Source organism: Mercenaria mercenaria, unplaced genomic scaffold, assembly GCF_021730395.1.
Source record: "Mercenaria mercenaria strain notata unplaced genomic scaffold, MADL_Memer_1 contig_1111, whole genome shotgun sequence".
Taxonomy (NCBI): Eukaryota; Metazoa; Mollusca; class Bivalvia; order Venerida; family Veneridae; genus Mercenaria; species Mercenaria mercenaria.
This window is the reverse complement of record NW_026459086.1, coordinates 23,810-50,931: the sequence shown is the minus strand read 5'-3', so window position 1 is coordinate 50,931 and position 27,122 is coordinate 23,810. Positions and strand designations below refer to the sequence as shown.

General features: G+C 37.7%; 1 protein-coding gene across 2 annotated transcripts; it reads right to left on the bottom strand.

The window, feature by feature from the left end:
- Positions 1-1,255: 1,255 nt before the first annotated feature.
- Positions 1,256-27,122, bottom strand: LOC128545952 (dynein heavy chain-like protein 2). 2 transcript variants are annotated; one of them, XM_053532330.1, is made up of 4 exons: positions 27,057-27,122; positions 9,469-10,042; positions 3,230-3,388; positions 1,256-1,912 (listed from the first exon to the last, which is right to left on the bottom strand). In XM_053532330.1, the coding sequence occupies exons 2-4, from the start codon at positions 10,027-10,029 to the stop codon at positions 1,259-1,261; spliced, it is 1,374 nt and encodes a 457-aa protein (XP_053388305.1). In that variant the 5' UTR covers positions 10,030-10,042; positions 27,057-27,122; the 3' UTR covers positions 1,256-1,258. The 2 variants fall into 2 exon arrangements, with proteins under 2 accessions (XP_053388305.1, XP_053388304.1); XM_053532329.1 differs by lacking the exon at positions 27,057-27,122 and adding an exon at positions 24,823-24,913.

The following is a 27,122-nucleotide window of genomic DNA, read 5'->3' as shown; positions in this document are numbered from 1 at the left end:
TTTTTAAATGTTGAGTAAAGGTAAGAATTACCTGCTCTCATTCTTTCATAATTAGACTGCAGTGCCCTTTCACGAGGACTTGACTTCATTAAATCGTCTGCTGTTGCCTGTATCAGAGAAATTTAACAATGTAAATGTTTACATTTAATTTTGTTCCACGATCAAGCGCTTGTATAATTCAAGTGAGTGTTGTTTTTTTCTTTTTGTTAATTTGGTGATTTCATTTTAAACAAAATGCTTAATAGTATTTTGATAGTTAATATGAACTATAGGTTTCAGCAGTTACATAACACTGACTTTGAGAAAAAAAGGTAAAATTACTAAATACAATGTAAATAATATGTATTGTAATACGATATATCATTTAAAAGCCCAATCCAAATATTCCATCTTTTTACTTTAAAATAGTATCATATGTCTCAGCATTTCAATAGCGCATGCTCAAAAAAGCGCTCAATCGGTTTTGATATCATTTTACATATCTTCCACTACTTTTGCATTTAGACTGCAACGATTAAATTTGGCTAGGTGCTTAATTCAATTGACTGATGAGACACAAAGCGATTAAAAATAAAATAGAACTTACAAAAAAGTTTGCTACATTTGGATGATTTCTCTCCAGTCTTTACAAAAAAATATTTCTGCATTTTATTTGTGTTGAATAAATGTCTTGCATCCCCTACAGGATATAAACAAGAAGCTGCGTTCAATAAACGCTTGATGCCCCCGGTGGCATCCTTGTCGACACAAAGCAACCTTAGTCCAAAATGAGGTCTAGATCAAGGTCAAACTGAGGTCAAGTGATGTTTAAAGATGAGGAATGGTCACAGGTTACATCTGTATTAGTATCAAGTCATTCTATTCTAGTAAGGGATATTGATGCTAGACGAAACGGTCCCATTTGGTTAACCAAGAGATGGCACATACAAAGAAACCTTATTCTAAAACGAGGTCAAGGTCAAAGTCAAACTGAGGTCAGGTGGTGTCTGAAGATGAGGAATGATCACAGGTTACATCTGCATTAGTATCAAGTCATTCTAGTAAGGGGTATTGATGCTAGACGAAACGAACCCATTTGGTTAACCTCGTTCGGACGGACGGACGAACGGACGGGCAAGGTAATCACTATATGCCTCCCGCATCAGTAGATGCCGGGGACATAAAAACACCCGAAATATAAATATCAATCAAGTCTTATGACCCGGTCTGTATTTCTAGCGATGAATATCCTAAAATCACCCACAGTCTGAAGAATGTATTATTTAGATAATATTACCTTACTAATGTCGTCTCTACGCCTGGCTTCTATCTGAATCTGAGCTAACTGTTTTCTGTCCAGCTGATAAAGTATATCTTTTCCTTTACGCTCTAAATGCTTTTCAATTTCTTTTCCTTTCTGATCTAGTCTCCCCTTTGATTCCAATTCTACCACTCTTAAATTCTTTTTAATTTCTATCTCTTCATGCTTAAGTCCCTCTTTTGAGTTAACTTCTGTCACTCTCAAATTCTTTTTGATTTGCAACTCTTTCTGTTCCAATTTCTGTTTTAAATCAACTTCTATCTTTCTCAAATTATCTTTGCTTTCTCTCTCTTTTTGATCCATCTTCTTTACAGATTCAATTTCTTTCATCCTAAGCACTTCCTTGATTTCTTTCTCTTTCTTCTCGAGTCTTCCTATTGAGTCGATTTCGGTCTTTCTCAAATCATCTTTCATTTCAACCCTTTTCTGCGCGAGTTCGTGTTTTATAGTTGAACCTATCACCTTTATCTGTTTTTCACTTTCGCCAATTTCAGTCGCAGCGTCAACTATTCTCTGTTCAAGATTCTTTTCCTTCTCTTCGATTGCATCCATTGCATTACGACGGACTTCCATTTCATCTGTAGTTGTTATTACAAACTTTTCCTGCTTTAGCTGTAAATTAAATATAAAATATCTGGAACAATTTATCTTTATTATAGAACTCAGAGCTACAATAATACTCAACAAGACAGTCTGAAAGACCACTTAATTCCAAGCCATTGTGATCGATAGTAAAATGGTAAACCTTTGACCCTGACCTTGAGCTGGCATAGCTGACTTATGAATTCTGCACATCATCTTGATGAGGAGATCAATTGACCCAAGTTACATGAAAATCTATTAAATGAATTTAAGAGATAGAGAGCTCAAACTTTTGACACTGAGTTGTGATTTGACCTTGATTTGACAAGGCTGACTCATAACTTTTTGATTCGGTGATCATTTGTCCGAAGTTTGATTTAGGAGATACAGAATGTACACAAAATGGAAGGCTTAAACATTTGATTCTAGATTGCGACCTTGACCTTGTGCCGGCATGGCTGACTCATAGGTTCTGTACATCGTCTTGATAAGGTAGTTTTACAAAATTTCTTCAAGAGCGGACACGAAATGGAAGGCTTAAACCTTTGATCTCGAGTTATGACCTTGATCTTGAGCCGGCATGTCTGAATTATATGTTCTGCACATCGTCTTGTACACGTGATCATTTGACCCAAGTTTAGGAGTCTCAGAGCGGAAACAAAATGGAAGGATTACACCTTTGTCCATGAGTTGTGACCTTGACCTTAAGCCAACATGGCTGACTCATAAGTTCTACATATATCATTGATGAGGTCATCATTTTATCTAAGTTTGATGAAAATTATTCAAGGAGTTTAGGAGATACAGAGCGGACACACAATGGAAGGCTAAAAAAATACCCTAAATTGTGACCTTGACCTTGAGCCGGCATGACTAACTTTCAAGTTCTGCACATCGTATTGATGAGGTGATCATTTGACCAAAGTTTTATTTAATTCCTTGGAAGGGTATAGGAGTTATAGAGCAGACATAAAATGGCTAACACATTTGACCTTGAGTTATGACCTTGACCTTGAGCCGGCATGGCTGACTCATAAATTCTGCACATCGTCTTGATAAGGTGATGATTTGAATCAAGTTACATGAAAATCCTTCAAGGCGTTTAGGAGATATAGAGAGGACACAAAAGTGTTACGGACGGACGAAGGACGGACGGACAGAGCCCCCCTAGAACCCCTATCACTCGTGGCGGAGAATTCAAAATAGCTGAAATTAGCGCGGAATTTAAAACAACAAAAAATATCTATGCATGCGGAAAGAACATTATATACTTAGTCTAAATAACATATTCATTATAAAACTCCAGTTATTTGAACTCAGGAACTCAGGCTGCGTAGGGAATACTACCTCAAGCAGTTTCTTGACCGCATTTTTAGATTCCTGTCTATCTTTGAATTCTTTATCATCTTGCAGCAGTTCTATCATATCATCTATATAATTTGCAATGTCTGTGTCCTCTACTTCCATATTGTTACAATGAAATATGGCGTTTCTGTGTTGAAGTACCTGCAATACATTAACAAATCAACAAGGCTAATAAACATTATTTAGACACAACGTTTTCTATCACAAATGCTGAAGCCATGAACATTGCATTTAGTATGTGTATGTAAAACAGAACAGGACAGAATTGAACAAAAAGAAAACTTTACTAAGTCTTGCAGTAGTACATCGCCTATTATTCACGAAAAAAACAGTACTAACTAGAAAACGCTTTTGTAAAAAAGCGCATGTCTCCCAAAATGCAAAGTCCTATAGGCAAGAAGTCAATAGGGGTCAGGAGCGATAGTCAAAGAGACACTGATGGTTGGCTGCAATAGGGATCATCTACCTGGCATGTCCAGTCATCCCGCTAAATTTCAACACTCTTGACCTAGTGGTTCTCAAGTCACTGTTCAGGCTCCTGTGACCTTGACCTTTGATCAAGTGACCTCAAAATAAATAGGGGTCATCTACTCTGCATGTCCAATCATCCTATTAAGTTTCAACATTGTAGGTCAAGTGGTTCTCAAGTTGTTTCCAAAAAATGATTTTACATGAACAGGCCACTGTGACCTTGACCTTTAATTGACTGACCACAAAATCAATAGGGGTCATCTACTCTGCATGTTCAATCATCCTATGAAGTTTCAACATTCTGGGTCAAGTGGTTCTCAAGTTATTGATCGGAACTGGTTATCAATGTTCAGGCCCCTGTGACCTTGACCTTTAATGGAGTGACCCCAAAAACAAAAAGGGGTCATTTACTCTGCTTGAACAATCATCCTATGAAGTTTCAACATTCTGCGTCGAGAGGTTCTCAAGTTATTGATTGGAAATGGTTTTCAATGTTCAGGCCCCTGTGGCCTTGACCTTTAACAGAGTGATCCCAAAATCGTTAGCTGTCATCTACTCTGCATGACCAATCATCCTATGAAGTTTCATCATTCTGGGTCAAGTGATTCTCAAGTTACTGACCGGAAATGGTTTTCAATGTTCAGGCCCCTGTGGCCTTGACCTTTCACAGAGTGACCCCAAAATCCTTAGGGGTCATCTACTCTGCATGACCAATCATCCTATTAAGTTTCAACATTCTGGGTCAAGTGGTTCTCAAGTTACTGACCGGAAATGGTTTTCAATGTTCAGGCCCCTGTGACCTTGACCTTTAATGGAGTGACCCCAAAATCGATAGGGGTCATCTACTTTGCATGTACAATCATCATATGAAGTTTCAACATTCTGGGTCAAGTGGTTCTCTAGTTACTGACCGGAAATGGTTTTCAATGTTCAGGCCCAGTTACTGACCGGAAATGGTTTTCAATGTTCAGGCCCCTGTGACCTTGACCTTTCAAAGAGTGACCCCAAAATCGTTAGGGGTCATCTACTCTGCATGACAAATCATCCTATTTAGTTTCAACATTCTGGGTCAAGTGGTTCTCAAGATACTGACCAGAAATGGTTTTCAATGTTCAGGCCCCTGTGACTTTGACCTTTAATGGAGTGATCCCAAAATCGATAGGGGTCGTCTACTTTGCATGTTCAATCATCACATGAAGTTTCAACATTCTGGGTCAAGTGGTTCTCTAGTTATTGACCAGAAATGGTTTTCCATTTTCAGGCCCCTGTGACCTTGACCTTTGATGGAGTGACCCCAAAATCAATAGGAGTCATCTACTCTTTATGACCAATCATCCTATGAAGTTTCAACATTCTGGGTCAAGTGGTTCTCTAGTTATTGATCGGAAATGGTTATTAATGTTCAGGCCCCTGTGATCTTGACTTTTGACGGAGTGACCCCAAAATCAATAGGAGTCATCTACTCTTCATGACCAATCATCCTATGAAGTTTCAACATTCTGGGTCAAGTGGTTCTCTAGTTATTGATCGGAACTGGTTATCAATGTTCAGGCCATTGTGACCTTGACCTTTAATGGAGTGACCCCAAAATCGTTAGGGGTCATTTACTCTGCATGAACAATCATCCTATGAAATTTCAACATTCTGGGTCGAGAGGTTCTCAAGTTATTGATTGGAAATGGTTTTCCATGTTCAGGCCCCTGTGGCCTTGACCTTTAACAGAGTGATCCCAAAATCGTTAGGGGTCATCTACTCTGCATGACCAATCATCCTATTAAGTTTCAACATTCTGGGTCAAGTGGTTCTCAAGTTACTGACCGGAAATGGTTTTCAGTGTTCAGGCCCCTGTGACCTTGACTTTTAATGGAGTGACCCCAAAATCGATAGGGGACATCTACTTTGCATATACAATCATCCTATGAAGTTTCAACATTCTGGGTCAAGTGGTTCTCTAGTTATTGACCAGAAATGGTTTTCCATTTTCAGGCCCCTGTGACCTTGACCTTTGATGGAGTGACCCCAAAATCAATAGGGGTCATCTACTCTTTATGACCAATCATCCTATGAAGTTTCAACATTCTGGGTCAAGTGGTTCTCTAGTTATTGATCGGAAATGGTTTTCAATGTTCAGGCCCCTGTGACCTTGACTTTTGACGGAGTGACCCAAAAATCAATAGGAGTCATCTACTCTTCATGATTAATCATCCTATGAAGTTTCAACATTCTGGGTCAAGTGGTTCTCTAATTATTGATCGGAAATGGTTTTCAATGTTCAGGCCCCTGTGACCTTGACCTTTGACGGAGTGACCCCAAAATCAATAAGGGTCATCTACTCTTCATGATCAATCATCCTATGAAGTTTCAACGTTCTGGGTCAAGTGGTTAACTAGTTATTGATCGGAAATGGTTTTCAATGTTCAGGCCCCTGTGACCTTGACCTTTGACGGAGTGACCCCAAAATCAATAGCGGTCATCTACTCTTCATGACCAATCATCCTATGAAGTTTCAACATTCTGGGTCAAGTGGTTTTCAATGTTCAGGCCCCTGTGACCTTGACCTTTGACAGAGTGACCCCAAAAACAATAGGGGTCGTCTACTCCAGCAGCCCTACAACCCTATAAAGTTTGAAGGTTCTAGGTCAAATGGTTCTCCAGTTATTGCTCGGAAATGAAGTGTGACGTACGGACGGACGGACGGACGGACAGACGGACGGACGGACAGGGCAAAAACAATATGTCTCCTGGGGGAGACATAATTTACCAGTCATAAATGACCTCCATATCAAATGTGACCTTAGAGTTAGACGAAAGCATTCTCTAGTCATTTAGTAAAATGTTCTACTGCTCTGGGTCAATGTGACCTTGACGTTTGACCTACTGATCTCAAAATCATTAGTAGTCGTCTGCTCGTTATGATCAGCCGCCATATTAAGTTTCGTGATTGAGTCCCAAGCGTTCTCAAGTTATTGTCCAGAAATGGTTTAACTGTTTCGGGTCACTGTGACCCTGACCTTTGACTTACTGACCTCAAAATCAAAATAAGTCATCTGTTGGTCATGGTCAACCTGTCTATTAAGTTTCATGACTCCGGAAAAGCTTTAACTATTCCCGGTCACTTTGACCTTGACCTTTTATCCACCAACCTCAATATTATGAAAAGGAGTAATTCGCTGGTCATGACCAACCTCCCTATCAACTTTCATGATCTTAGGCCTAAACATTCTTAGTTATCATTCGAAAACCGATTGACTCTTCCAGTCACTGTAACCTTGAAATTTGACCCGCTCACCTTAGAATCAATCATTCTTGAGCTATATTAGCAGATGACACAAGTTTTGTGCAAGTCTGATTAAAATCAAATCATAAATGAAGCTGCTATAGTGCAGACAAGGTCAAAAAAGCTAATTTTGGCCCTTTCAGGGGCCAATTCTCTAGAACACATAATGGGATCTGGTCGGTTTAAGAAAGCTACTGAGATCTTATGGTGACACAAGTTTTCTGCAAGTTTAATTAAGGTATTAGGCCCATAATAGAGTATCTCCTTTTTGAAGAGTATTCAATTTCTACCATAAACCTACTTTGACTGCAATTTTCAGTGGGGCGTAGGTTCAAGCCCCACTGGGACCAAATTTTTTTTCCCTTATTTTTCTTTTTTCTAGTAAGTTTTTACTTCTTTCAAGACTTGTTATTGATTTATTGTACAGAAGTGGAAAATATTCATTTGAAAAGCTATTTCTTGCCGTTCAAAGTGAATTTACCTCTGAAATAGAAGGGGTAGGGTTAGACATCTTTAAAAATACTGAGTTACATGCAGTAAAAATTCTCTATTTTGCCTGCATTCTTTAGATTACATATTGTTGAAGAAATGTAGGTAGGTTTTACTTCTGCCCCACAGTTATTTTCGAATGAAGTGAGCAAAATTCAAAACAGACCCGCAGGATCCGACCTTAATTTTTCAATGTTGGAGATAGAATTCTGTCTCAGTAAATCCGTTTACTTGAGGCACCCTAGAAAAAATGATACTGACACTTTTATTTTTTAGTTTTATAATTGTTTACCGATAGTTCGATGATTCTTTCATAAAAAATAATGGTATAATGAATTCTCTGCAAATGTTTTGGATAAAGGTCGCCACTTTGAAATTTGTCTCTACTTGAGCTTGAGGAAATACCATAAATTACACAAATTTTTTAAAAAACGGCACGGTAAAAGTTTTTAAAAATTTGCAACAAAGTGCGAAGCACGGTCAGCTGTAAGAATATACCAAGCAAATGCCATTTTTTAAACATTACTATTAGGGGCCTAATACCTTAAATTCAAATCATACATGACGCTGCTATTGTGCAGACAATGTCAAAATAGCTAATTTTGGCCCTTTCAGGGGCCATAACTCTGGAACACATAATGGAATCTGGCCAGTTCAAGGAAGGAACCAATATCTTATGGTGACACAAGTTCTGTGCAAGTTTGGTTAAATTCAAATCATATATGAAGTTGCTATTTTGCAGACAATGTCAAAATAGCTAATTCTGGCCCTTTCAGGGGCCATAACTCTGGAACCCATGAAGGAATCTGGCCAGTTCAAGAAAGGAACCAAGATCTCACGGTGATACAAGTGACGTGCAAGTTTGGTAAAAATCAAATCATAAATGAAGCTGCTATTGTGCAGACAAGGTCAAAATAGCTAATTTTGGCACTTCAGGTGCCTTAACTCTGGAACCCATACTGGGATCTGGCCGGTTCAAGAAAGGAACCAAGAACTTATGGTGATACAAGTTGTGTGCAAGTTTAGTAAAAATCAAATCATAAATGAAGCTGCTATTGTGCAGACAAGGTCAAAATAGCTAATTTTGGCCCTTCAGGGGCCATAACTCTGGAACCCATAATGGGATCTGGCCGGTTCAAGAAAGGAACCAAGAACGAACTTATGGTGATACAAGTTATGTGCAAGTTTGGTTAAAATAAAATCATAAATGAAACCACTATCGTGCAGACAAGAAATTGTTGACGCACAAAAATAGCAAATTCTGGCCCTTTAAGGGGCAATAACTCTTAAACCCATGATGGGATCCGGCCAGTTTTTGAAAGGAACTGAGATATCATGCCAATACAAGTTTTGTACAAGTTTAATTAAAATTGCTTGCAAAATGTTGTCTCTATCTTGTTCACAAGAAATTGTGGACGGACGACGGACGGACGGACGACGGGCGATCACAAAAGCTCACCCTGTCACTATGTGACAGGTGAGCTAAAAAGGCAAATGCCAGGTTAGAAGAGGAAACGGAAATTTCTTACTCTTCATAAATCTACTAAAAGAATTTTGGTTTTAGCTTTTATACAGTGTCATTTTCACTATGCTTGTTTTTCTGGTTTTACGGCTTATCTCTGTTTTGGAAAAAAAAACAAGCTACAGGTTATCCAATTTGAACATAATCTAGTCCATGTTTTGCATGATTTCATTATTTCGATTTTCCTACGTCGTATTTTCTTCTTTTCAATGCTGTAGTACTTTCCTGCCGCCCATGTGCATATATCTGTTTATGAATTTATGATGACGCGAGGTAGAAAGAAGCTGTTGCATTTTCAACACAATGTTAAGCTCGAAAATGATTGAAAGTACATTTTTTGTTCATAAAATTCTTTCAAACATCTCATAACATTTCTTATAAAGTATATTTATGTCATTGTTGTTGTAACCGTATATGCTTGCAAGTAAACATTAAGCATAATAATATGTATATGTTACTTACCCTTGAAAAAGCATCATTGCCATCAATTATACACTGGATATGGTGATGAAACTCTAGGTTATTAATCAACAGATGCAACAAGCCGGAACAATCGAAATCAGTTGCTCTTGTCTTTTGTTCATATCCTGGAACATTTATGAAACATTTTGCAACAGCCCAAGGTTCAGTACACCATTGATGTGCGTCTGTGTTTCTCCAGTATGGAGCAGGAGGTGTGGATGCGTGACGCCTAATAATTTCGTCGTATATGGCACCACATACGTTGTTGGTACAAGACGTTTTCCCGCGTGGGTGTAGACAGTTACAATGTGTTTGACCGAGAGGACACAGTCTATTTTTGGCTTGAACATGGTCCGGCTGGAGTGTGCGTACATCGCAAAGTCTACATGCTACTGCCGAAAGATTGTGTTTCTGTTTAACTTTATCTATTATATCAACATGCTGCTGGTTAACAAGGTGGTCGCAGAATGGTTCCAAGCCGTCTTTAACATATTTAAAACCAAGCCCGGCTCTCACCCAGTTCCTGTATTTCTTGTTCTCAAGCTGCGCCCTATGGTCCATTGTTTATCTTTATCTGTAAGTAAGAACGGTATCAATAGGCCTGTATTATACAATACTGTGATGGAATACAGTTCACATTAATAATCAATGTTGAAATAATATTCAAAATGATATATAACATTTGTAGTCACCAGCTGTCTATATCATTTAACGCATGTGATTGTCTAGTTTATATACGTTCTTAATCAACAACTGAATCCAGGGATCGAATTTATCGGAAATTTGTGTGAGAATTAAAAAATCGAGTAGGAAATCATGGCACTCGAATATTTTTGAGATCACGATTGAAAAATTCGCTCAAACTGTCCTTTTCTCTTTAAAAGCTCCTTTGGGGTAGTTATTTTAGCGATAATCACGTAACCGCCTCCTGAGGCTTGTCGCTTTATGGCAAACAGACACTAAATAGAACAAGAGATCACAGAGTGATCTTGGCGCCCACCAATGTGCCATTTTTGAGTGTTCCAAATTTCAAGACTTATTGACTAGCTCAAGGTCAATTTTCATTTCCGTACACAACACTGTGTATGTGGTCCAAATTCGAAAGCTGTAGCTTGAGAAATGTGGAAGTAGGTCACTAGATCAATTTCAAGGACAAAATTCTTTGTACACAAAACTATGCATGTGCATCAAGTTTGAAGGCTGTAGCTTGAGAAATTTGAAAGTAGGTCACTAGGTCAATCTTAAGGTCAAAGTTTAATTTGGTACACAAAACTATGCAAGTGGTCCAAATTTGAAGGCTGTAGCTTGAGAAATGTATAAGTAGATCACTAGGTCAAAATCAAGGTCAAATTTCACTTCAGAACACAAATCTATGCATGTGGTCCAAAATTGAAGCCTGTACCTTCAAAAATGTGAAAGTAGGTCACTAGGTCAATGTCAAGGTCACAATTTTTTTCGGTACACAATCCTATGCATGTGGTCTAAATTTGAAGCCTGTAGCTACAGAAATGTGAAAGTAGGTCACTAGGTCAATCTTAAGGTCAAAGTTCATTTCAGTACACAAAACTATGTAAGTATTCCAAATTTGAAGGCTGTAGCTTGAGAAATGTGAAAGTAGGTCACTAAGTCAAAATCAAGGTCAAATTTTATTTCAGAATACAGAACTATGCATGTGTTCCAAATTTGAAGCTTGTACCTTCAAAAATGTAAAAGTAGGTCACTAGGTCAATGTAAAGGTCAAAGTTTGTTTCGGTACATAAAAACATGCATGTGGTCCAAATTTGAAGGCTGTAGCTTGAAAAATGTGAAAGTAGGTCACTGGGTCAAAATCAAGGTCAAATTTCATTTCGGTACGCAGAACTATGCATGTGGTCCAAATTTGAAGCCTGTACCTTCAAAAATGTGAAAGTAGGTCAATAGGTCAATGTCAAGGTCAAAGTTTTTTCGATACACAAAACTATGCATGCGATCAAAATTTGAAGGCTGTAGCTTTAGAAATGTGGAAGTAGGTCACTAGGTCAAAATCAAGGTCAAATTTCATTTCCGAACACGAAACTATGCATGTGGTCAAAATTTGAAGCCTTACCTACAAAATATGTGAAAGTAGGTCACTAGATCAATGTCAAGGTCAAAGTGGTTTCTGGTGCACAAAACTATGCATCTGGTCCAAATCTGAAGGCTGTATAGCTTGAGAAAATGTGAAAGTAGGTCACTAGGTCAAAATCAAGGTCAAATTTTATTTCGAAACAAAAAATTATACATGTGGTCCAAATTTGAAGACTGTACCTTCAAAACTGTGAAAGTAGGTCACTAGGTCAAAATCAAGGTCAAAGTTTTTTTCGGTACAAAAAACTATGCATGTGGTCCAAATTTAAAGCCTGTACCTTCAAAAATGTGAAAGTAGGTCACTAGGTCAATGTCAAGGTCAAAGATTTTTCGATACACAAAATTATGCATGCGGTCGAAATTTGAAGGCTGTAGCTTGAGAAATGTGGAAGTAGGTCACTAGGTCAAAATCAAGGTCACATTTCATTTCCGAACACGAAACTATGCATGTGGCCCAAATTTGAATCCCTGTACCTACAACAAGAGATCACAGAGTGATCTTGGCGCCCACCACTGAGTCATTTTTGAATGTTCCAAATTTCAAGACTATAGATCAAGGTCAAAGTCAAGGTGAAAGTTCATTATGGTACACAAAACTGTGCATGTGGTCCATGCATGTGGTCCAAATTTGAAGCTGTAGCTAAAGAAATGTGAAAGAAGAAACAATTTCAAGGTCAAAGTTAATTTCTGTACACAAAACTATGCATGTGCTTCAAATTTGAAGGCTATAGCTTGAGAAATGTTGGTAATAGATAAAAATCAAGGTCAAATTTCAATTCAGAACACAAAACTATGCAAGTGGTCCAAATTTGAAGCCTGTAGCTTGAAAAATGTAAAAGTAGGTCACTAGGTCAATCTAAAGGTCAAAGTTCATTTCGGTACACAAAACTATGCATGTGTTCCAAATTTGACGACTGTAGCTTAAGAATTGTGAAAGTAGGTCACTAGGTCAAAATCAAAGTCAAATTTTAGTTCGGAACACAGAACTATATATGTGGTCCAAATTTGAAGCCTGTACCTTCAAAAATGTGAAAGTAGTTCACTAGGTCAATGTCAAGGTCAAAGTTTATTTCTGTACACAAGCCTATGCATGTGGTCCAAATTTGAAGGCTGTAGCTACAGAAATGTAAAAGTAGGTCACTAGGTCAATCTCAAGGTCAAAGTTCATTTCAGTACACAAAACTATGCACATGGTCTAAATTTGAAGGCTGTAGCTTGAGAAATGAGAAAGTAGGTCACTAGGTCAAAATCAAGGTCAAATTTCATTTGGAACACAAAACTATGCATGTGGTCCAAATTAAATGTGAAAGTAGGTCGCTAGATCAATGTCAAGGTCAAAGATAATTTCCGTACAAAAACCTATGCAAGTGGTCCAAATTTGAAGGTTACAGAAATGTGAAAGTAGGTCACTAGGTCAAGATCAAGATCAACTCATGTCAAGGTTCATCTAGCCAATCAAAACTATACATAAGGTCCAAATTTGAATGTTGTAGGTTATGACAAGAAGATCTTTAAAGTTTTTCCCTATATAAGTCTATATAATTAAACCAAGTGACCCACGGGGCGGGGCCATATTTGACCCTAGGGAAATAATTTGGACAATCTTGGTAGATGACCGCTAGATGATGCTACATACCAAATATCAAAGTCCTAGGCCCTGTGGTTGTGTATAAGAAGATTTTCAAAAATTTTCCCTATATAAATCTATGTAAATTATGAAAATAAACAAAGGGCCATAACTCACTCCAAAATTGTTGAACCAGCCTGATTTTCAGAGGGACACAACTAGGATACCAATACATCATTCTGACAAAGTTTGGTCAAAATCCCCCCAGTAGTATCTGAGGAGATGTGATAACGAGAAATTGTTAACGGACGGACGGAAGGACGGACGGACGTCCGGACGGAAGGACGACGGACCACGGACGCAGAGTGATTTGAATAGCCCACCATCTGATGATAGTGGGCTAAAAATTGTGGAAGTAGGTCACTAGGTCAATGTCAAGGTCAAAGTGTTTTCTGGTGCATAAAACTATGCATGTGGTCCAAATTTGAAGGCTGTATAGCTTGAGAAAATGTGAAATTAGGTCACTAGGTCAAAATCAAGGTCAACTCATGTCAAGGTTCATCTTGCCACTCAAAAATATACATGATTGTGGTCCAAGTTTGAATGTTGTAGTTATTGACAAGAAGATTTTAAAAGCTTTTCCCTATATAAGTCTATATGAACCATGTGACCCCCGGGGCGGGGCCATATTTGACCCTAGGGGGATAATTTGAACAAACTTGGTAGAGAACCACTAGATGATGCTGCATTACAAATATCAAAACCCTAGGCTTTGTGGTTTGGACAAGAAGATTTCCAAAGCTTTTCCCTATATAAGTCTATGTGAACCATATGACCCCCTGGGCGGGGCCATATTTGACCCTAGGGGTATAATTTGAACAATCTTAGTTGAAGACCACTAGATGATGTCACATACAAAATATCAAAGCCCTATGCCCTGTGGTTTTGGACAAGAGGTTTTTCAAAGTTTTTCCCTATTAAAGTCTATATAAACCATGTGACCCCCAGGGCGGGGCCATATTTGACCCCAGAGAAATAATTTGAATCATCTTGGTAGAGGACCACTAGATGATGCTTCATACCAAATATCAAAGCCCTAGGCTCTTAAAGTCTTTGGTTTTGGACAAGAAGGTTTTCAAAGTTTTTCCCTATATAATATATATCCCTCATGGCGGTAAACAATTTTGCAAACTTATCTTAAAATCCCACAATCAATGACAAAGCTATTGTCTGGACAAGGTCAATTACAGCCATATTTAACCTTTAAACTCCAAGCTTCCACTGAAGCACGCACGCAAATACACCGCACCAAACAGCCATTTTGACAACTATGTCTTCGCTCCCTTACGGCCTCGACAAAAAATGGCGCGAAAAAATGAACGTCCCATAATGGCGGATACAAACAGTCTCTCTCTTTTTTTTTTTTTGCTCTGATGAACTATTTTATTCCTTTCTTTGTATTTTGGGGTCTCATTTTTTAGCTGATTCTTTTTCGCATCAAACATGGTCCCAACTTTTCTTTGATTTTTTTAAGAAGTGACAACATCATTTAATAAAATGTAAGTTACAGACATTCTATATAGAATAAAGAAGAACAGCTATTTAGTGTGTTACTTTAAATAAATGTAATTATCGGATATCTAAGTATTGTCCTTAAGTACTGTCCTGGCACTCATGAATTTTCCGTATACATGTATTTCAGTAAATCACTTTTCGGTGTCGAAACCTAAATAGTGATATAACTTTTGCATGTATCTATTTCTTAAATGATGGGAGGTCATGGGGGCAGGGGGTTGTGTGGAAAACCCGTTTAGTATCAATTAGGGGGAGTGGGTTTGAGCCTGCGTCGGTAATATCCTTTTTCCAAGTTTTTATGCAAAGCTACCCTTACTTGATCAAACTTTCTTGATTTTGTGGTTCTTTATTGAAAGTTACAAATCGTTGTCAAAAGGCGTCTGAAAGAAGCTAAATCCCCCCACTAGTACAGACAGTGAAAGGGTAACCTTTTAAACCCTTTAGCTGTGCCCTTAAACTTGAACTAAATGGTGACTGTCTTTCGCGAAATCTTGATGAGGGATCATTTGCCCCAGGTTCATGAAACCCTTAAAGGGGTTTTTGAAGATACGAGCTCAAATTTTAAACCCTTTGATGTGCTTGACCTTGAGTTGACATGGCTGATCATGGTTCTTGATGGGCTCATCAAGAAATCATGAGTCAGCCATGTCAATCAAGGGCAGAGGTAAATTTGACAAAGTTTGTGAAAATCCTTTATGGGGTTAAAGGAGATACGAGTTGACATAAAAAGGAAGGTCAAAAATTTTAGGTAAGTGTTTTTACATTGACCTTGAGCCAGCATTTTGGTTTCTTATTGTTTTAATGGGTGACATTTGACCCCAAATTTTTATGGGAAAAAATTTAAGGGGGGTTTTTGGGTTAGAGCAGCACGAAATGGTGGAAAAATTTTGGGGCCTTGACGGCTGGAGACTCATTAGTTCGAACATCGCCTTGATGATATAATTTACCCAATTTAATTAACCTCGGGGATTTTAAAAACCCCAAAAAGTAAGGCCAAACCTTTTTACCATTGACCCTTGACCCCGACCCAGGCGACCCAAATTTTGCACATCGCCTTGTGAGATGATCCTTTGACCAAGTTTGATTGAAAATCCTTCAAGGGCTTTAGGAGATACAGAGCGGACACAAAATGGAAAGCTCCAATTTTTGAACCTAAGTTCTGACCTTGACATTGAGCCGGCATGGCTGACTCATAAGTTCTGCAAATTGTCTTGATGAGGTGATCATTTGACGAAAGTTTTATAAAATTCCTTCAAGGGGCTTAGGAGATACAGAGCGGACACAAAATGGAAGACCCAAAAACTTTGACTTGATTTGTGACCTTGGCCTTGAGCCGACAAGGCTGACTCACAAGTTCTGCACATCGTCTTGATGAGGTGATCATTTGACGCAAGTTTCATGAAAATCCTTCTGGGGGTGTAAGAGCGGACACTAAAGTGTTACCTACCCCCACCCCCTGCAGTTGTGGCGGGGGATAAAAAATCGGATAAAAATTGTTTTAAATGAAGGTCTGTCTGTGATAAAAAGACAAATTGCTTGTCACCAGCGCAAAGGTTTTCTTTTCAAGAAAATTAATCTTACAAAGGAAACAATTAAAATTCATGAAATGTGGTACATAAAATACTGCGAGAATAAAAGCAGTATCGATAAACAAGAGGGCCAAGATGGCCCTAGGTCGCTCACCTGAGCAACACACCATAATACACCATAACAGTGTAAACATAGACCTAGTGACTGCATGGAAACAATATTCTGACCAAGTATCATTAAAATTGGAGCAAACACAAGTATTTTTTTATTTGACCTAGTTAATTAGTTTTGGATCCCAGATGACCCATATTCAAAGTTGACCTAGATTTCATCAAGGCAATCATTCTGACCAAATGTCATGAAGATCAATTGAAAAATACAGCCTCTATTGCATACACAAGGTTTTTCTTTGATTTGACATAGTGACCTAGTTTTTGACCACAGATGACCAATAACCAAATTCTACCTAGATTTTATCAAGGCAATAATACTGACCAAATTTCATAAAGATCAATTGAAAAATACAGCCTCTATCGCATACACAAGGTTTTTCTTTGATTTGACCTTGTGACCTACATTTTTGACCCAAGATGATCCATATTCAAACTTGACCAAGATTTTATCAAGGCAATCATTCTGACTGAATTTCATGAAGATCAATTGAAAAATATAGCCTCTATCACATACACAAGGTTTTTCTTTGATTTGACCTAATGACCTACTTTTTGGCCAAAGATGATCCATATTCGAAGTTGACCTAGATTTCATCAAGGCAATCATTCTGACCAAACTTCATGAAGTATAATTGAAAAATACAGCCTCTATCGCATACACAAGGTTTTTCTTTAATTTGACCCACTGACCTAGTTTTTGACCCCAGATGACCTGTTTTCGAACTCGGCCTAGATTTCACCAAGGTTATCATTCTGACCAAAATTCATGAAGATTACTTGAAAAATACAGCCTCTATCGCATACACAAGTGTTTTCTTTGATTTGACCTAGTGACCTAGTTTTTGACTCCAGATGACCCATTTTCGAATTCAACCTAGACTTCATCAAGGTAATGATTCTGACCAAAATCCATGAAGATTAATTGAAAAATACAGCCTCTATCGCATACACAAGGTTTTCTTTCGATTTGACCTAGTGACCTAGTTTTTGATCCCAGATGACCCATTTTCGAACTCGGCCTAGATTTCATCAAGGTAATCATTCTGACCAAATTTCATGAAGATCAGTTGAAAAATACAGCCTCTATCGTATACACAAGCTAAATGTTGACGGACAGACAGACGACAGACAGACAGACGGCGGACATCAAGTGATCAGAAAAACTCACCTGAGCATTGCTCAGATGAGCTAAAAAAGGACGATCAAAGGTGATTTCGAGCCAGTGGTAATGTGCTTGGAAGTTAGATACCTTACCACTATAGCACCGTCTCATCCGTTACCAGTATAGGTTACTTTAGTAATAAAGATATATTTAGAATACAAATATTCCACAAACAAACGAAAACGTCCGAAACTATTTGCGAAGATTAATGAGTGCCAGGTCAATAGTTACGGACAAGAAGCGTAAAGACGATATTTGATTTGATTTTGTTTGAACTTTCAGACAAGAATATTTCTATTTTTTACCAGTAAAACTTGGGACATCAGGACAGAGCCTCTTTTCACCCAAATATGAAAAAGGACAATTAGGCAATGCAACATACCACATATCAAAAATCGTGGGCCTTGCAGTTTCAGCCAAGAAGTGTTTTCGTATAAGTCTACGTAAACTTGGGACCCCCGGGGAGGGCCTCTTTTTACCAAAGGGGATAAATTTTTTATAGGACCACACGGCAATGCTACATTTCCAGATATCAAAGGCATAGGTCTAGTGGTTTCAGACAATAAGACTTGTGAAGTTTCTTCCAATATGTCTTTGTAAAACTTGGGACCGCCTTGGTGGGACCTCTTTTCACCCCAAGGTTTTAACAGGAACAATTTTTGTAGAGGACATAAGATAATGCTTAACATACCTAATATCAAAGGCCTAGGTCTTGTGGTTTCAGACAAGAAGATTTTGAAAGTTTTTTTTTTCTTTTATACAAGTCTACATAAAATTGGGACCCCGGGGGCGGGGCCTCTTTTAACCCCAGAGCAATAATTTGAACAGTCTTGGTAGAGGACCATCAGGCAATACTTCTTACCAAACATCAAAGGCCTATGTCTCGCCCAATTTTGGTAGAAAACCAGTAATGATGTTACATACCGAATAACAAAGCCCAGGCTCACTAGTTTTGGACAAGAAGATTTGCAAAGCTTTTTTTTTCATATATAAATCTATGTGACCCCCAGGGCGGGGCAATATTTGACCCTATGAGGATAATTTGAACAAACTTGGTAAAGAACCATTAGATGATGCCACATACAAAATATAAAATCCCTAGCTACTGTGGTTTTGAATAAGAAGATTGTTTTAAATAAAATTCGTTTCGGTTGCCATGGTAACCCGAGTTTTGTATTTAATTCATTTCTTTCACTATGGGATAATGCACAAACTATTTCTGTGAAGTTTTATCGAAATTGGACTGACAGGGCTCCAGATAAGTTTGTTGGCCTGTGAGTACTCATCATAATTTGTATAATAATAATAATGATGAATTTGGAATTTAGTAGGAGGAATTTACTCCTGAAAATATCTAAATATGAACAAGAGGGACATGGTGGCCCTATATCGCTCACCTGTTGTCATTGCACTTGAAGACAAGAAGGTCCTCAGAAAAAATATCTAAGTCCAAAGGACAAGAACAACAACGGGAAGAAATGTGACCAGAAAAAAAGAAAACATTCTTACAAGGTACAGATATACACCTAAATACACCTAAAAACTGGAGGTCCCATCCATGCTGTACCAAAGAAAAGTGGTCTCGGTTTTCCCTACGGCCAATAATAAAAAAGTTACTATATATATAAGCTATTTATAGTAACGTCAAAGAGAAGTAATTAAAAAAATATTATAAGTGAACAAAAGAAGGACCTGCCAAATAAATCTGTTGACTTAAATGAAATTTCAGATCAGTATCTTCATTAGTTAAGGAGATACACCCATTTTAATTTGAAATAAAGGGAGGTAATTTGACATAAATCAGTTTATAGTTATCTACCCTGACTGTCTCAGTCCAACTAATGACAAGAATGAAATTTTAAATAAGTACTATAAGTACATACTGATATAAATCCATTTTGATTACAATCAGGGGAGGTAATCAGATATAAAACAACTCTCGAATCTACGATTGGATCTGATTTGTCATGGAATCTAAGACTTATTGTTGTTGAAGATATTTTGGAAGTTTGTATCAAATAAAACCATAAATGAAGTCTCTAAATGCCCGCAAAAGCCAAAATAGCCGATTTTGGACCTTTAAGGGGGCCATAACTCTGGAACACATGATGGAATATGGCCACTTCAAGAAAAATTCCAAGATCTTGTGGTGATACAAGTTGTGTGCAAGTTTGGTTTAAATAAAATTATAAATGAAGCTGTCATTGTGCAGACAAGGTCAAAATAGTTCATTTTGTCCCTTTCAAGAGCCGTAACTCTGGAACCAATTAAGAGATCTGGTTGATTCATAACATGAAATAAGATCTTATGGTGACACAAGTTTTGTGCAAGTTTGATTAAATTCAAATCATAAATGAAGCTGCTATTGTGCAGACACGGTCAAAATAATTTAACTAGCTAATTTTGGCCCTTTCAGGGGTCATAACTCTGGAACCCATAACGGAATCACGCCAGTTCAAGAAACGAACCAAGATCTTATGATGATACAAGTTGTGTGCAAGTTTGGTTAAAATAAAATCATAAGTGAAGCTGCTAATGTGCAGACAATGTCAAAATAGCTAATCCTGGCCCTTTCAAGGGCCATAACTCTGAAACCCATAATGGAATCTAACCAGTTCAAGAAAGGAACCAAGCTGTTATGGTGATACAAATTGTGTGCCAGTTTGGTAAAATTCAAATCATAAACTAGAAAATGCTTTTGTAAAAAAGCGCATGTCTCCCCCAATGCAAAGTCCTATAGGCAAGAAGTCAATAGGGGTCAGGAGCGAAAGTCAAAGAGACACTGATGGTTGGCTGCAATAGGGATCATCTACTTGGCATGTCCAGTCATCCCGCTAAATTTCAACACTCTTGACCTAGTGGTTCTCAAGTCACTGTTCAGGCTCCTGTGACCTTGACCTTTGGTCAAGTGACCTCAAAACAAATAGGGGTCATCTACTCTGCATGTCCAATCATCCTATTATGTTTCAACATTGTAGGTCAAGTGGTTCTCAAGTTATTTCTAAAAAATGATTTTATATGAACAGGCCACTGTGACCTTGACCTTTAATAGACTGGTCCCAAAATCAATAGGGGTCATCTACTCTGCATGTTTAATCATCCTATGAAGTTTCAACATTCTGGGTTAAGTGGTTCTCAAGTTATTGATCGGAACTGGTTATCTATGTTCTGGATTCTGTGACCACCTTGAACTTTAACGGAGTGACCCCAAAAACAATAAGGGTCATTTACTCTGCATGAACAATCATCCTATGAAGTTTCAACATTCTGGGTCGAGAGGTTCTCAAGTTATTGATCGGAAGTGGTTTTCCAGGTTCAGGCCCCTGTGACCTTGACCTTTAATAAAGTGACCCTAAAATCGTTCGGGGTCATCTACTCTGCATGACCAATCATCCTATGAAGTTTCATCATTCTGGGTCAAGTGGTTCTCAAGTTAATGACCGGAAATGGTTTTCAATGAATGTTCGGGCCCCTGTGACCTTGACCTTTAACAGAGTGACCCCAAAATCGTTAGGGTTCATCTACTCTGCATGACCAATCATCCTATTAAGTTTCAACATTCTGGGTCAAGTGGTTCTCAAGTTACTGGGCAGAAAGGTTTTCAATGTTCAGGCCCCTGTGACCTTGACTTTTAACGGAATGACCCCAAAATCGATAGGGGTCATCTACTTTGCATGTACAATCATCCTATGAACTTTCAACATTCTGGGTTAAGTGGTTCTCTAGTTATTGACCAGAAATGTTTTTCAATGTTCAGGCCCCTGTGAGCTTGACCTTTGACGGAGTGACCCCAAAATCAATAGGGGTCATCTACTCTTCATGATCAATCATCCTATGAAGTTTCAACATTCTGGGTCTAGTGGTTCTCTAGTTATTGATCGAAATGGTTTTCAATGTTCATGCCCCTGTGACCTTGACCTTTTACGGAGTGACCCCAAAAACAAAAGGGGTCATCTACTCTTCATGATCAATCATCCTATGAAGTTTCAACATTCGGGGTCTAGTGGTTCTCTAGTTATTGATCGGAAATGGTTTTCAATGTTCAGGACCCTGTGACCTTGACCTTTGACGGAGTGACCCCAAAATCAATAGGGGTCATCTACTCTTCATGACCAATCACCCTATGAAGTTTCAACATTCTGGGTCAAGTGGTTCTGTAGTTATTGACCGGATTTTCAAGTCCCTGTGACCTTACCTTTGACGGAGTGACCCCAAAAACAATAGGGGTTGTCTACTCCAGCAGCCCTACAACCCTATGAACTTTGAAGGTTCTAGGTCAAAAGGTTCTCCAGTTATTGCTCGGAAATGAAGTGTGACGTAAGGACGGACGGAAGGACGGACAGGGCAAAAACAAAATGTCTCCCCCAGAGGGGGGAGATATAATAAACAGCTGTTGTGCAGACAAGGTCAAAATAGTTAATTTTGGCCGTTTCAGGGGCCATTACTCTGGAACCCAAAATGGGATCTTGCCAGTTCAAGAAAGAAACCGAGATCTTATGGTGATACAAGTTGTGTGCAAGTTTGGTTAAAATAAAATCATAAATGAAACCGCTATCGTGCAGACAAGAAATTGTTGACACACGGACGGACGGCGGATGATCATAAAACTATGTGACAGGTGAGCTAAAAATTAAAACATATCTAATGGGTGTAACCCTATGAATTTATTTGCAGTTCACCACGGTTTCAATATTCTGCATTCCAGTATTTACTGTTTTCTTCCCATCTCTCTCCAATGCAAAAGTATCAATTTCTCAACAGATGATATGAAAAAATAATATCCCATGCGCAGAAAAACAAAATAACACTGTTGCGTATGTGATATGAAATTATGGATCATATCACCTGCGCAGAAATTGAAAATAACGATTTTGCGCATGTGATATAAAATCACTGGGGAATAAAATAGGGTTATTGTAACAGTAGACTGATCTGAATAACAGTAGACTGATCTGAGATGCAGTATTCGGCTCGAGTGGATTTTGCCAGATCGGATATATAAACGAGGCGCGCAAGCGCCGAGTGTGATACGACCTTGCAAAATCCACGAGAGCCGAATACTAAGTCCCAGATCTAGCTACTGTTATAATGACCATTTCATTTTAATTATATACCTTTACCATTTTGATTTTTGTTTTGTTCTTGAACGAAATCTTTAATGTTTATCGATAATAAATGGAACTCAGTGAAGTTTATATGTGCGCTATTTATAGAAATGTGTTGGGTCATGCATATTTATGAAAATAGTCCGGCAGCATACAATACGGAAGGTACAATACGGAATTTAAAAAGTACAATACGGAATTTTGGTCTGTCTGTTCATATTTAATTGTATAATACAAGCCGATTTTTGTAAGGAATTTATAAGGTATATAATAAAATATATTATTAAAGTTAAACTAATGGGAAATTATGTGAGGTATAATACTATTGAATATTAGCCCTAAAAAGATTTTAAGCGCGTGGTTTTGTCTGTATGTAATAGTTATAGTATGTATGAGAGTGTGTTACGAGAATATATCAGAGCTAGGGATACATCGAGGGTATCTTTCTCTGCACGATATCGTCTAGGCCGGTAGGCCGAGACAGATATGTGCACAGAAAATTACCGAGATGTACCCCTAGCTCTGATATATCATCGTAACACACGAGCATACATATCATAACTGTTTCATCGCATAGTTTTTACCATTAAAATTTATATATTATTTCCATTTAATTTTTTTTATAAATTATTATTTTTACTCTTTGATTCTCTTTCTGCGCCTCGCTGACTCACTCTGACAGAATCACTAAAACTTCTGTTCCCCAGATAAAAGTATCCAACAGGTTTCTGCATGGTTTTAAATCTTTGCATTTCATTGGCCAAACATATTGTAAAACTTGTTTTGTTTGTAAAAAAAAATCAAAGACAAAGAAACATTTGAGAAATCTCAGAATGTCATATATTTCATGTATTTCTGAATTTGGCGATAACTATCAAGTTTTTGAAATATTCTAGTTTATTTATTCTTTTACTTTATAAATGTTGTTGTTTGTGATAATTCTTTCTCTGTGAACTGTAAATTGGAGCTAAAATTATCTTTTCTGAGATAGGAAAAAATTATACTCCCTCAATAGGACCTCGATAGAGAAAAAGTGTTTTTTCGAATAAAACTCTATACAGATTTCTGTGTTGATATATAGAACAGAACAGAACAAAGTTTATTCAGTAATTTGTACATATAGTACCTCATTACATGATATACATTGACATATAAGATATGATCATGTGGCAAAGTTGTTGAAAATTTAAACTTTAAATGGAGAACGGATCGTAACAAGCCGTAAAGGGCTGGTCTTTTTACCCCAAGACACCCCAGAACACCCCAAAACACAGCAACCACCATGACACCCAGCATCAAAATAATCACTTGTTTGATACTGTAAGTGGGTAACTATATAACAATGATAACTCAAGGGGAACAACCCAAAATTTTGACAGACAAACAAACCTAAAAATGTAAACTTGGAGGTCCCGGGGCAAAAAGACCCGCAAATCGTAACGGTCTTAAAAATAAAGATGATGATGTTGCGAAGGAACACAAAAAAACGTTACATTAACAACATCAGTGATTGCTATTCAATATTGATATGGTTACATAAACTATCTGAAAGAATGAACTATGTATAATTCACTATGACAAAAAAAAATAACTAGTTGTTAGTACTGCTGGTATTAATGTTTCCATACAGTTATAATTGCCAATGCTTTTATGCAATGTGGGATGAGCACAGTTAATAATTTCGTATACACATGAAACAATCATATCAACACTACAAATAGAGCTGCTTTTAAGAAAAGGGAATGCCTCCCACAACTGCCTAATCATCTAAATTGTAAGTCAAGCCTTTATATACAGATTACTCACAACAATTCACGGGCCCAAACTCCGCTTTGGCTCATTATCGAACTTGTCAGAGGTCTTACGGTCAAACACATTTTATACAAATTTGGCGAAGATCGTGTTGGAAATGTTCAACTTGGAGTGCGGACAACAGCAAAAGAGCTGATTTTTCGGTAATTCAAGGGCCGTAACTCCAAAATGCCTGAACCAATTTGGCTAGGTATCCAACTAGGCCCTTTATGGTCAAAGGAAAAGTGTCGCACTATGCGATAAAGTGAATTAATTAGCTGCATTCCATTCATACAATTTTAAGATAGATATGTCTAATAGATCTCTCTATATATATACGCTTACCTTATTTTATCGTTATAAATCCGACATTATATGAATTCTTCTAGCTTATCTTCATACGCGTTATGTTAAAATTAATGGAAATGCACATTATTAATCATTGACATTATATTATCTGTTGGTTTTTACGTATAATCTAAATTAAGTAACAACTTTGAAAATCCATTTCTATTTTTATCTTAAACAAATGGGAAACCAAAGTAAAACGTGTATACATATCAATTTAACGCTATATTTATACTACACTAAATACACATCTCAGTACGTCTGCGGATAGTTTAATAAAGGGTTTATAATTATAATCTTTGTGATTTTGTTACGGAAAATACATAAAATATTCATTCTCAGACTTTAAATTACAAATAGAAACTTAATTCGACACGGCCTGATGCAGTCAAATGTGTAAATGTATTGTAAACTGTACAGCGAGTTTACGGTCACATTGCTATCCAGATATATTCAACATCGATGCCTTGCATTTTCGAGTTGTATACCTTACAAAAATCTTCCGCCTACTCGGTTTGCTTCTTGAGGGTATGTACCAATACAAGAAATTGTTCTTTGTTTCATAAAAAATTCAGCTATTATAGAACAATTTTGTTACCGTTTCTAGATTTTCACTCCGCCGTAGACCTATTTTCCATATTCAACATAACCATACATTAGCTTCAAGAAAACGAAAAGAAAAATGGGTGTTGAATAACATGCAGTGAAATGCAAGTCAACTGAAGTCAGGTACCCTCATATTGCCGCATTTCCGAAAGCGGTCCGCAGAAGAAACACGCTACTTTCGTTTTCAAGTAAACAACTCGAAAACATGCGAATATTGGCATGAAAAGTGTCCCATTGTGTTTAAAATTCATTCAACGAGTGTAATAATGTCCATTTGGCCCCCGATGTACGCGCAAATGCGCGGAAAATGAAAAAGAAGGGTCTATTTATTAGGGACTTCTTGAACCGACTACACCACGGAAGCACATTTTGACCGAATTACTGCAATATAACCTTGATACCAGTTACACTGCACATGTGACATAACGAACGGGCAAAGTTCACCGCTAAACCTGCAAACGCCGTTACGACCACAAATTGAGAATAACCTTTAAGTAAAAGTTAAATCCAGTCTAGATCTACATCGGCCTACAATTCTTCGATTTCTGATATTCGACAACTCTTCTAAGAACACAGAATGAATGTGATGATACTCACCTTTTGCTTACGTTCTTTTATCGCAAAAAATCGTATCGTAGCCATTTTGATTAACCACCGTGTACTATATCACTTCATATTACATAATGTTTGTAATAGATTATGTTGAGTATATTTTAACATAATTTTGCCTAAAAATATTACTCGGGGGTATATAAGACATGTTGTTTTTTTTTCTCATAAAATTATGTAACTATGTGGGTCGCTGTGGGGGCTAAGTGTGTGTGTGTGGGGGGGGGGGGGGGGGGGGGGGGGGGGGTCCAAGCCACACGCCGAGTGCCTGTTGTATAAGGATCTTACATGCCTGCATGTGTACGCCAGTTTATTTATCCGTGCTGTCCCTCGGGAAAACAGCTATCTTGTGAACATAGGCAGACGTGTTAGATCATTTTTCTTGCCTATCATGTTCAAAATAGATCGTGGAGACAAATAGGTTTGGGTATTTCCTGACATTATTTATAAAGTTTATTACGTCACAATGGTACTGGTCGGCGCGGTACTATGTGACGTCACCTTAAAGTATTTCTGACAAGGTTTTTCTCAAGGGAAAGACAGGAATATCTATCCCCGGCGCGTGCTCGGATAAATGTATACTTCCCACGCTGGATAGGCAAGAAAAAATTATCCTCCATTATTTTGGTCTTTCAAAGTTTTGACGTTTAGATTGCCCAGTCACAATTATGAAACAATCTCATTACTGAAAGTTGAATTATTTTGACTACACCCTAGGTGTCATGTCAGCCTACTTTCGTATTCGGTTTTAAACCGTAAATAAAAGATTAATCTCCCTGAATTCCATTACACTGACTTTGCTCGTATGTCCGTTACCAAGGCTCGTCCGAAAACATTTCTTTATTTGTGTGACAGTGATCAGCTGGACCAGATACAGGACGCTGTTTCGACAACTTTCGTTTTTATTTGATTAGGTTTGTCGTGTGCTTAGACAAGTTAACACGTGTATAAAAGCTGTGTGTTAATCTAAATCATTCAAAGATTAGACAGTGTATTTAACATTTAAATACTCTCACCTTACTTGTCATCTACTCCATTTTTCTCCAGAAATCAGTATTACTGGGATTTCCAGTTTAAATATA